Source organism: Olea europaea, chromosome 1 (genome assembly GCF_002742605.1).
Source record: "Olea europaea var. sylvestris chromosome 1, O_europaea_v1, whole genome shotgun sequence".
NCBI classification, from domain to species: Eukaryota; Viridiplantae; Streptophyta; class Magnoliopsida; order Lamiales; family Oleaceae; genus Olea; species Olea europaea.
In genome coordinates, this window is record NC_036237.1 from 5845036 (window position 1) to 5858388 (window position 13353).

Below are 13353 nucleotides of genomic sequence, written 5' to 3' on the forward strand. Positions count from 1 at the left end.
TGGTTTAAGGTTTTTGTGTAAAATGAAAATAGGTTTCATATAATGCTACTTAGTCTTTCAGTAAGTCTAAGCTGCAATCAACTTTCTCAATTTCTATTTTATATAACATTTAGTAATTAATTTTCCATAATTAAAAACTAAATCTTAAAATTTTATTTTATTCGTCTCAGCCCCTTATTCAATACTTATTTTCTTCTCTATGAACAATTGATTTTGGTCTATTTAAAATGACATCTTGGGTTAGTAGTTTGAAAGATGTACTCGTTTCTGAAATTTGGACTCTTTTTAACCATATCCCCGTATTATATATTTTAGAAAATAAAAGATTTGACATTTAGATACGTACTCATAACCGGTACCTATACCCGAATCCGAACAACGTCTGCCATAATTGTCACTATATATGAAAAATGGTTAAGAGATGTGGGGAAAGAGATGTAGTGAGATGTCACTCGTCAAGACATCAAATCTTGTTAAGCATAAGATAAATTTTGTATGTAATTGCTTCTTTTGAGTTATAATTGTTAATCAACGAATATTTGCTGCTTTCAATTTTACGTTCTCTCAGATTGCAACACATATACACACTAGGGTAAAAACCATACTTTATCCAAGTTATCATAATGAAAACTCCTAAAGTGATTTCTTTGTCAAATTTAAAAATAAAAATCGGTTATTTTACCGCTAATTTTGCTTATTCTATAAAAATTAGACCAATATATATGGAACAAAGATTGGGTATACAAAGAAAGTTTTGAACCTGGCAGTAGAGCTTATATTAACTATATACTACTGGTGACATAATGTACTGCATAGGATAATATCTGCAACCTATTCTTGGTCATATTTTGAACTTCCATCTGGTAACTGGTAAGTTTAATTTCTTACTACAATTGGTAAAAGCATAGCTAAGAGGGTCTGATTGTTTTATATCTCTATCATGCCACTAACAAGATTTATAAATCGGAACTCAGTTTTAGAGTTGAGAGTGCCTAGGAAACATTCCTTGCATTATGTGTTTTCGAATTATCCCAAATACAATAGACAATGTAAATATATACATGTTATACATTTTCAGATTATCCTCAAGGTTGTGCTGCATTGTTGTAAAATTTGTTAAATAATGACAAATGTCATGATTTACTATGCCATATTGCCATTTACTTTACCTGCTGCATAATAACTTGATCGTAAGTTATCAATAATAATTTCAATTAGGAGCGGAGCAAGGGGACAAAACGAAATTTTTATAATGGGCTGATACATAGAAAAAAAATTCCATCAATTTTTTTTTAATCTTTTATTATTATTATTATTATTATTATTATTATTATTATTATACCACCAGTTTGTGGGGCTTCAGTTTCAGGAGTAAGCTTCCGACCACCATCCGATTCTGCTATTCAGAATGTTGGTGGAAATCAATTTATGATTCAGCATAGGAACATGCAGTTCACCCCTACAGATTCCATGGATTGGAGAGGTAAAACAGGTCACAGTTCACTCGATTCTCCAGAAAATTGTGATTATGAGCCTATTCCTGAGTAGAGAAGGTACTTTCCAGTTGCGTGCTAATTTATCTATTCGAGGAAAAGTTCATATTGAATTTTAGACCCTCTGGGAGTTAACGTAGTGTACAGTTTTTATGAGTTTCTCTATTGGCAGCTGACCAATGTAATTATTGATATATTACTGTAAATTTTCTGCAGACTCCTTGCCTTCCATGCTTGTAATTCATATTTATGCATCATGTTGGCCGGTATTTTTTAATACATAAAAATTGTGTTTGCTACATAGTAGTGGACATGACAGAACAAAATTTTTAAGCCCTTTTTTCCTCATTTAATATTGCGAGTCTTGTGTCACTGCATACCGATCATATTTGCTTACAAATTCTCAATTCCTGCAGCATCAGCTGGTTCACAACCCGTAAGATTTTGTCTTTGCTTACAGTAGCACCAAGAACTCTAATCTATATCAACGGAATTTTAAAATTGCTAGGACATGTTTGTTAAACAGTACAATAGACGTGCTATTTTTCCCAATTCTTGATCGGCTTGGTTGAATAAAATCCTCTTCAATGCATTCGATGATTGCAATTTACACAGCGAGCAAATAGACAGACTTTGAGTCCAATGGCATTGTTGTCTGTTTATATTGATGTCCGTTGATGGATGTTGAAGCCAAAATTTTGTTTCCAATGGGGTCCTACGACCTATACGGCTGCTTTGTGGCATTTATATTCTAAAATTAAATTTAAATAAACAATTATTAAAAAAAAAAAAAACATAAAAATATTGTGCGTAACTGGCCTCTATAGTCTGGCTATTTTTTTTTAGTGGGGGCTTAATTTAAATACTGATTTTTTAAACACTAGTTAAATTTGAACATGCGTTGCACGTTATTTTAAAATACTTTATAAATGATGTAAAAGTAATATTTGAAACCAATTTGTTGGAGGATTTAATGAGCTTCGGACGAATTATAGAAAATAAGATTTAGCAATAAAAAATTAAGAGAAAAAAATTGTTATAATTCAAATTTTTTGTAATGATGAAATGTTATAAATGAACAATCTTTTTATATTTATATTTGATACATAAAAATTAATTGTTAATACATAAATTTAAACATCCATTAAAATTTCAAAATACATGAATATAAATTAATCTATAATAACTCTGAGTGAACTACCCAAATGGTCACCGAACTTTGTAAAAGGTTTCCACGTGATCACTGAACTTTAAAAATCATCAACTTCATCACTGAATTTAGTGACCCATAGGAAACCTTTTGCAAAATTCAGCGATCCTGTGTAAACTTTTTACAAAGTTCAGTGATGAATGGAAGATTTTTATAGTTCAGTAACCTCGTAGAAATCTTTTGTAAAGTTTAGTGATGAATTGTGTGATTTTTAAAGTTCAATGGTCCTGTGAAAATTTTTTGCAAAATTCAATGACCATTTAGATAATTTACTCATAATAATTCAGTGGTAGCCCTGACTATAGGAGAGGTAAGTGATCGCCTAAGACCTTATTTTGGTGAGGGCTCCAAATTATGTAAGGTTAATTGGTTGGTTGATGAAAAACGAAAATTATATTTATGAAATTCTTTAAAATAGAATTATCAATATGCAAAACACAAGAAACTAATAAAAGTTGAAAATACAAAATTTTTTAGAAAAAACATATAAATAACATAAAAATTAGAGTGATGATATTTAGCCTCACTGGAGTTGCAACCACAGTCTAGATGATGCTAACGTGACATTAAATGATAAGTGGAACTGAATGACTCATTTAATTCCACATTTCATATAGCTTATCATCTATCGTCACCTAGACGGGAGATACAACCCCAATGAATTCATATATCATTACTCTAAAATCTATTACTTAAATTTATTTATCATATAAATATATCACCAACATTACTTTAACTATTTATCTTCCAAACATTCATTTTCTTTCCTTAACCAAACAAAAAACGTCTTTTTGTCTCTTTAAATTCCACTTTGAATTATAACCCACCATAATTTTTTCAACCCAACAAGAAACGAATTATCTCACTTATTTTGAAGATTCAATCTAGCAGATTGGTGTGGTTTCACTGTCATTATTACAACCTTACTGATTTCTTTCTTTCTTCCTTATCTTCAAAACTTACACTATAGAGTACATAGGCTGTTATTATTATTTTTTTTACTCTAATCTCGTGATAATAGTCTTTTTAGATACTTGTTGAATGTACTTTGAATTTAATATTTTCTTGTCGGTGTATATATTTCTTATTTGTAAGTTGCTATGAATTAATATAAAATTAGTTGTTCATTTGTATTTGATCGACATTTTCATTATTTTGTTATATTTTCTCTCGCAATCAACATGATTTAATTTTGTACATAAATCACTCAAATGTATATTCAACTTTGTTTTAAATAGTTGCTATGAGAGAATGATCAATGAAACGAATAAACCCATTTGCCAATGCATTATAATTCTGTATGCCAAACTTGACTTATCATTTGTATTGTACGCTGAAATTTGATATTTTCTTATTTTCCTCTTTAAATTTTGAGATTTAGTTGTCTGTATTAGATTCTTTATAATTATATGAAAACTCTCTATGAGAATGCTCAAGTAAGCATACGATGATTTTTCTTCAATAGGCCCCATTTCTTAAGTTAGCATAAGGCTCCCAAAATGTTAGGGCTGGCCCTGTAATAATTCTAGATTCATAAAATTCAAGATTCATCAAGTGAAAATTGATTGAATCTAGATTAATGTGAAGGTTAATTAATTGAGAATTAATAACACAAATTTCATAAACCACAATAATTATGTAGTATTTATTACATATCGTAAAACGAAAAGTAAGATATTATTTAAATAATTGAATTGTACGAGGTTTAAAATTTTTCAAAAAATGATTCGCCTTTAGGTGATACTTTAATATAATCATAGATATAGATTATTTTTCCTAAATTTTAGAGGGTGTAGGACATCACTGGGCCCAATTGGCTCCATCACTGATTATATTCATTCAAATTATTATATTTTAATTGTTAATAAAGGTTCTTAAAATTTACTTGTTCATGCACTTATATTTCAATTTTTAGAGTCACATTTTATCTTTAAGATAAGATTCAATTAATTAACACATTGTCTATGTTAATGATTTTTGTCCTAATATTATGTTAATGTGTTACAATCTTTTGTCCAACTTATGTATTTGTAATTTGTTGCCTGTCCAGGCAGTTTCCTGTTCAAAAAGAAAAGGCGCAAAGCTTGCTCTTATAGTCAAGTGAACTTACACAGTGAATAAAAAAGAAGGAAAGAATTATTGTTTTTTTTTTCTTTTCTTTTCTTTAAACTGACAAGTGAATTTAAGGACAGCAACATGAATAGATCCTGATAAAATCAAACTTAGCTAATAGCTTATAGAAAAATCGAGGGACCAAGATTACTGCAACCTAAAACTGGGATTAGGGCATTTACAGAGTAAAAAATCGACTGCAACTCCAGTCGTAAGGCTGGGAAATTAATCATCTTGTTGCTTGTTGTTAGAATTTGGAAGAATATAATTTATGAATGAAGAATTCCTTCTCATTAATTGAATGAATATGTTACAACTCTTCTCATAAGGAAAGAAAACGTGTGTGTATCAAATGTAGGAAAGAAAATATTATGTAATAAAACAATGCAACTGATAAGGAAAGAAATCTTCCTAAATATGTAGTAGTCAATACTTGTGAATCTCTTCATTAACAAGCTTGGTCGCTAAGCTTTGATTGTTTGTTGGACTGTTGTTTTTAAACTACTGTACAATGCTTGCAATTCTTCTAGATTTGCCTTCTTAATCAGGCCATTCAGTATTACATTAACCTCCCCATAAAGAAATGGGTGGCTTTTCCCAGCTTCTTGATCAGTCAAGGGCTCAGACAAGTTACTGCAGTTGTCTCTCGAACGAGAATGCTCAAGAATCTGCGTCAGGGGCCGTGATTTTCAGTAATCCGTATAGACTCAATTCTTGTCCATAACCTAGATAGCCTGTAGCAGAGGAAAGAAACGGAGAGAGATTTGAGTAGGCCAGAGGCGGCCTTGAGGGTGCCCGAGTTGAGCGGTTGCACAGGGATTCAAAATTGTAAGGGTACTGAAATTTTTTTTTTTTAGTTGTATATTTATTTATAATTAAATATTTAAAATGTATATTAATTTTAAAATATAAATTTTTTATTATTGTGCATAAGATATAAAAATTAAGAATAATGTGACAAAGTATGTATAATGGACTGAGTAAAAAGAAAGCTGGGTAGGTTGGCTACGAATTGAGATATGCGGTTTTAATTTATTTATTTTTATACAACATAATTAAATCAATATTCCATGGATTCCAAAAAGCAACAGACAAGGCTAACTAATTATAATTTTTTGAATATAATATTCTTAATATAGTTTTCTACTTTAAACAATGTCATTAATGCTGGAAAAGGGAAAAGGCCCAAAAGGGAGATCTGGTCGGCGAGAAGTGAGAGAATAAAGAAAAAGTTTCATTTTCCAATCTTCCTTTTGGAGAAGAGCAATAAACTCCAAGGAAACGTCTCTTCAGAAATTGAAAATTGCAGGCGTTCTAGGTTATGTATTAAAATTTCAAATTATGTGTACTCTTCAGAAATCGTCTTTTTCATCTTTGATTTGACTCCAAAAAATTCTATACTTTCCTGCGACGATTGACAATCGAGAAAGCACTACATAATTTTTCTCAGGACTCGGGAGAAGTTGAACACTTACAAGTGAGTTTTTTTTCCTCAACATATTTATTTTTTTAATAATTTCTCTGAATATTCAAGAAAATATAAATTCCTTTGACTCTCTTTTCATTTGATTGGTGATACACAGGTTTTTGAAGAATCAAGATTTCTTTAATTGGTTATAAAGATTTTGCTGATTTAATATTTAATCAGGTGCTATCTTCTAATTTTTTATTTTTATTTTTATGTCCTTTAAACATTATATGCTTTTATGGTTTTTATTGTTTTTGTCAAATCGAAGTTTAAAATGTATCCTAGAAAACAACAATCATGATTTGGAAAATGAGCCAAAAAGAGAAAAATTGAAGAGTTGATAGAGTCTCAAAAAGGTGCTATTGACATATTTATTATTGAAGAAACTAAAAATGTGGACCACATACTTGAAGCTGGTAAAAATGAAGATGTTGAGGAATTGAGACAAAATGAACATGATATGCTTGACAATGTTGATGATAAAAATGAAAATATTGAGGAATTGAGACAAAATGAAAATGATATGCCTGACAATGTTGATAATGACAAAAATGATAACGTTGATGATGAATTTCCTAAGGAAAACGATACTAGTGATGATGAATTTCCTAAGGAAAACGATACTAGTGAAGATGTTGATGATAAATCTGTTAAAGAAAATGATACTAATGAAGATGTAGATGGTTTAGTTCATAATAGGTCCATTCCCTTCAACATCTGTGATCCAAGAACTTGGGATAATCTTGATATAAAAGATAGAGATTTGCTAGTGGTAAATGGTCCTACAAGAGACCTGTCACTGGAAAGGGATCCAAAAGATAATTTATCTAGATGTTTCTTCGCAAGCCATTACACTCTGTATTTATCAAATGGTCAGAAACGTGATAGGCCATGGTTGGTGTATTCAAATGATCTTGATAGAATTTTTTGTTTTTGTTGTAAGTTATTTAAAAGAGGTTTACAAAAAAGTCGGTTGATAAATGAAGGATTTAATGACTGGGTACATCTCGGTGTCAGGCTTAAAGAACATGAAATGAGTAGTGTGCATATCAACAACATGGCTACTTGGATTGATTTACGTGTAAAACTGAACAAAGATGAAACAATTGATTTAGAAATTCAAAAACAAATTAGATAAGAGAAACAACATTAGAAGGAAGTACTGCAAAGAATAATTTATGTTGTGCAATACCTAGCTAAAAATTGTTTGGCTTTTCATGGAACTAATGAAAGACCTCTTGAGGATAGTAACGGAAATTTCTTAGGACTAATTGAAATGATTGTAAAGTGGGATCCTATCATGAAGGAACATATGCAGCGTATTGAAAGTAATGAAATTCAATATCATTATCTTTCACATAAAGTTCAAAATGAGTTGGTAGCTTCTTTGGCTTTTAAAATCAAAAGAACAATTATTAAGAAAATCAAAGAAGCAAAATACTTTTCTGTGACATTTGATTGTACTCCGGATGAAAGTCACCAAGAACAAATGTTCTTGATCTTAAGATGTGCAGACTTGTCTGGTAATCCAATCAAAATACATGAATATTTTGTTGAATTTTTAAAAGTGGACAATACAATAGGTCAAGGACTTTTTGTAGAATTACAAAATACTCTAATAACTTTTAATCTTGACATTAATGATGTAAGAGGATAATGATATGATAATGGATCTAACATGAAAGGTACGCACCAAGGTGTGCAAAAAAAATACTACTAGACATAAATCCTAGAGCATTTTATACACCATGTCGATGTCATAGTCTGAATTTAGCATTGTGTGATATGACAAACTCTTGTGTTAAAGCAAAATACTTTTAGTGCGCTATACAAGGTATTTATAATCTGTTTTCTAATTCTACAAAGAGATAGAAAATATTGAAAGACAATGTTAAAATTAATGTCAAGCCACTATCAGCTACATGATGGGAAAGTCATGTTGAAGCTATTAAAGCAATTAGATTCCAAGCTCCTAAATTAAGAGAAGCTTTATTTGAAGTCGTTGAAATTGAAAACGACAATGATGGAAGGTGTTGGGCTAAAGCTTTGGCAGCCCTTTATGTCGGAAATTTTGAGTTTTTAGTAGCTATGATCATATGGTGTGAGATATTGTATGCTGTTAACTTGATTAGTAAACACTTGCAATCTAATGATATGCTTATTGACGTTGCTATCGAGGAAGTTAAAGGGCTGATTGCCATTTTTTTTTTTTTAAATATAGAGAAACTGGATTCAATGATGCGATAAATATTGCTAAAGAAATTGCCATTGAAATGAAAATTGATCCTTTATTTCAAGTGAAACGTATCATTCTTAGGAAGAAACATTTTGAAAATGCTACTGTAGACGATGCACAATCACCTGAAAATTCTTTCAAAACTAATTATTTCTTTTATATAGTAGATTAAGCAATTGGATTACTTGAACAAAGGTTTGATCAATTCAATTCATTTGAAAAAAATTTGGATTTCTATTTTCTTTTGACAAGTTAAACTCATTAGATGATGTTAATTTGAAAGCATGTTGTGATCATTTTGATATTGTTTTAAGACATGTAAATTTTTGTGATCTTGATGGCAAATATTTATTTCAAGAGTTAAAAGTTTTGTGAATTCTTTTACCAAAAGAAATAAAGACGGTTTTTGATATATTGACTTATTTGAAAAGATTGGATTGCTTTCCTAATACATGCATTGCTTATAGAATATTATTGACAATTCCTGTTACCGTTGCATCTGCTGGAAGATGTTTTTCAAAATTGAAGATGTTAAAATCTTATTTACAATTAACCATGTACAAGAACGATTGAATGGATTAGCTTTGATATCTATTGAGCATGACTTTCTAGAAAATATTGATTACGAAAGTTTAATTAGTGAGTTTGGTTGTAAAAATGTGAGAAGAAATATTTTTATATGATTTGTTGCATTTAAAGCTTTACACTTGATATACATATTTTTTCAAGGTTTGCTTATATGGAATTGCAAGAAGAGGTCAGTGACTTGGATGGTTCTTTGTTGATGACATGAATATTGACGAAGTTCGAGAGATGTTTTTGAGCTATATTTATGTTTTTCTTGTTCATGTATGTAAAAACAAAAATTTAAATATCATATTTTTGCAATGAAATCATATTATTGAAATATTTTTTTTAATATATGTTTTAGTTACTTGAAGGGAGTACCATTTTAAAATTTCACATAGGGTATCCAAAATCTCAAGGCCCACTTAACCCTTAGCATCTGCGGGAAACAATTTCATATGATCACTTGTATGCATTAGAAATTAATAGCTCAGTCATATGATTACAAAGATTCACCCTGTTATCAGTTGGAATATAAGATGATATCTAGAATCACAAACTGGAGCAAATCTTCCACTACAATTCTGTTTAATGGATTTTTGTCAAAAAATTCACTAGTAGGTAATAACCAGTGTTTTAAAAGGTGGGAAAGGACGAGACCCATGCATGAAGAAGGTAGTGCAGGCATTCGGCAAAAGGAGCGACTAATATGGGCCAACGCCAAAAGATGCAACTAATGCAAGTATAGGCACGCCCCTTTATTTTTTAAAGTTAAAAAAAAAATTAAATAAAATAAATTATAATTAATAATATTAGAATAATTAAAAATATATATAAAAAATATGTCTTATTGCGCCTATGCTCGTAAGGCTTGAGGCCCACCCTCACCGTCTTACCATGCCTCTTAGAATCTTGGTAATAACATGTTCTTTGGAACTCAATTTCGAAACCTTTGTTTACCATTTTCCATTTAACTAACAGAAAAATTGGCTCGTAGACTCGGTTAAACATCCCAATTGTCATTAAACTTTTCCATATGTTTTTCAATTGCCATTGAACTTACTAATCCCTGCTCCATCATTTTCCATTTTAAAATCAATGGACTAAATTAACTTACCAATAATTATTACATCCATCATTCCATCTAGCACGTCATCTAGTAAATTAACTTTTAGAACGATGAGTGACGAAGTGGCAAATTGGATAACATTTTGTTAAGTTTAGTGGCAATTCGAAAATATTTGAGAAAGTCAAGGGTCGCAACTCGAATAGTTTTTAAAGTTCAATTGCAATTGGAAAACAATTTGATAAAGTTAAAGTGCCAATTGGGATATTTAATCCCTCTTAAGCTAGACCATCACTGTTTAAAATTTTATTTCAATTTTAGAGATATTTCCAATAAGGTTTGTGTTATATGTACATAATGGTGTACACACAAGCTTACACCCCCCACACATGGAAGAGGGTTCATATGTAATAAAATATTCGTAACAGGGTGTACAAAAGCATTTCCCTTCCAATAAAGTCTTATATTACAGCTTCCTATATATTCCAATAAAGCATTATGTACAATTTTTTATGTACAACAAGAATTACAACAAGAATTATTCTCTAAGGAGTGTACTATGTGAACATAAAAAATTGTACATAAGACACCATTACGTACAATTTTTTATGTACAACAAGAATTATTCTCTATTTTAACCACTGAGAACACAAATATAAAGAAATATATGTTTGTTGTTTGTGTATGTTAAAAAAAACAAATATTTAAATATCATATTTTTGCAATGAAATAATATTATTGAAATATTTTTTTTGCTATATGTTTTAATCACTTGAAGGGGGCACCATTTTAAAATTTCGCACAGGGCATCCAAAATCTCAGGATTGGCTCTGGGCTTACCCTGAAGCGAGCAATATTTTTCACAAAGACGAGGGTCACAAAGAGGATAACCACTCATAATACTTTATGTGGGCAAATTGCTATGCAAAGACATGGGCCAGATGGTCCTGGGCAGCATGCTGGCTTACCTAGAAACGAGCAATATTTTTGACAAAGATCCCAATCACATCTTTGAGCACCGATCGCTAATGGACCACTAATATATGCTTAATACAGTGAAAGTGTAAAAGATGAGTTAAATAAGTGTAAGAAAATGCAAATGTTTTGCTTGAAATTAATTGTTACGGTTATTTCATATTTATTAAATGAACATGCATGCATGGCTTATTAAACTAGTTGAAAAGCTGTGGAGTTGAATAAATTTCGAACCAATGGACAGGGAAACCAACAGCAAGAGGGACACCACTGCAATAATTGCACAAATGGTCCCCCAAGTCTTTAATGCAAATCTAAGCACGACAATAATGAGTTAACCAAAATTATCATATTAACTATTCGCGGATGAGGTACAAATGCTTTTAAAAGGACACAACCATATCATCAATGAATGACACATATCATCCAAATCTTGGATTAGGTATTTCCTAGACGAATTTGCACTAATTGTAGAAATAGTCCCAATGTATTGAGAATATGTGAATTTAGGACTACAGTTTGAATCATGACGCTTATCCTATCCATCAGTTTTGTCATCCATCCAATAAAAAGGAATTTAGCTTAACGTTAATGTAAGAAATACAAGAAAATTAAAAGAAAGCCATCACCCGAATCATTGAACTCTGAAGGAAGTCTGAAAATTTTCAATTAATGTCTCCAAATCTGAATCCAACCGATGAATTCTATGTTCTTCAATGTATCATCTTTCTTTTTTCTCTCTAAAGAAGGCTTTTAATATGATAAGAATTAGGTTTTTTTTACGTTTTGGCCGGCTCTTGGTATAAATTGGGCGCCAAAAGATTACACACAAAAAATTTCCAAAACAAGATAAGGAAACATAATTTTTGTATCAGAGTTGAACCATGCGTATGCATGTTCAATTGATGTGTACGCATAGTTCCCTTGAATTGGTCTCTAAAGTGCCCAATTTCAACTTGAATTGGTCTTTGAAGTGCAATATTTCAACCTTGCGTACGCAAGGCCTGTAGCCTATGCGTATGCATGGTTCAATTTTTGGGGGCCAATTTGCAAATTGGTTCCTGAACTTTCTCAAGTGTGTTTTGATCATTTTTCAAAATTTCTCATCTCTTTGACTTCTCTTCAATTCCAATTGGATTTTGGTGTTCTCAAACCATCGTCTTGCAATTCGACTCAACTTTTGAATTATTACATTTTAGTCCCCAAATTTTGGATTTGCTTTATTTTAGCCCATTTCCATTCTTTTTCCAATTCTTCTTCGAAACATGAATTTTTTTCCTAATAAAAGCAATAAATTACAAATTAGTACTAATCCGTCCAAAAAATAACAAAATATCATCATTTAGGATTTCAAATAAGTGTAAAAACCACACTTATCAATTTACCTTTAAATGCTTGTCTAATCGCCAAAGCCATTTGTTGGTGCATCCCATATATAAGCAACCTCAAGACTGAAAAAAGGGACAAATATCGCTTTAAAATCACGTTCTCTTGTATTCCTCACGTGTTCAAGTCTCAATCCTTTCTCAATTTTTTCTTCGTACGATTTTTCTAGTTTTTCCTTCACCTCTTCTTTATTTCCAAAACAAAGTGACTAGTCCAAATCGATCCACATGCATGCAGGTCCAAACGGATTGGCCTGCCAACCTCCTATGTTGCGGACTGCTCTGGCCAGGTTTGGTCAACATGTGTTTTTTTTTTTTTTTTTTAACCTTCTTCTTTAATAAATTAATTCAATTTATAACTAATCTATGATTGAAATATATAAATATTCTCATTGATAGCTTTACAATTTACACTGTTAAATCATCTGAAAAACATAAGAAAAGTAATTCACGATTTCCCCTATCATCTTACTTTGGTTTGCAACCTTTGACATGTTTAATGCGTTTGAAACTTAACGCATGTGTGCTTCTCACAAATATTTTCATAATGTATTTCTATTATTTTTTTATACAAAAATACGCTGTGATTTTGTTATTCGTCGAGGCTAATATAGCATTACATAGTTATTAACATTGGATCTCATCGACTTGTAAGTTTCTTTTCTTTCAATGAAATCATATTATATATTTGTGAGTATTCCTTCAAAGCTATGTATAAAGGTGTTACTTTTTTACAATTAAATGAAAATATTTTCTAATCAATCAATATAAGAAAAAATTGTTATAAAATAAAGAGATAAGAAGAATAGAAGATAGTAGAGATGGACAAAACTCTTGAGAA

General features: G+C 30.6%; 1 protein-coding gene across 1 annotated transcript; it reads left to right on the forward strand.

The window, feature by feature from the left end:
* Positions 1 to 6806: 6806 nt before the first annotated feature.
* Positions 6807 to 7940, forward strand: LOC111403596 (zinc finger MYM-type protein 5-like). The gene is made up of 2 exons (XM_023032164.1): positions 6807 to 7221; positions 7480 to 7940. The coding sequence occupies exons 1-2, from the start codon at positions 6807 to 6809 to the stop codon at positions 7938 to 7940; spliced, it is 876 nt and encodes a 291-aa protein (XP_022887932.1).
* Positions 7941 to 13353: the final 5413 nt, after the last annotated feature.

Bases quoted from the DNA above. Each gene is read 5' to 3' on its own strand.
- LOC111403596 (XM_023032164.1), top strand. From the start codon at position 6,807: ATGCCTGACAATGTTGATAATGACAAAAATGATAACGTTGATGATGAA. The intron at 7,222-7,479 runs GTAAGTTATTTA...TGCAATACCTAG, and splicing joins TAGAATTTTTTGTTTTTGTT to CTAAAAATTGTTTGGCTTTT.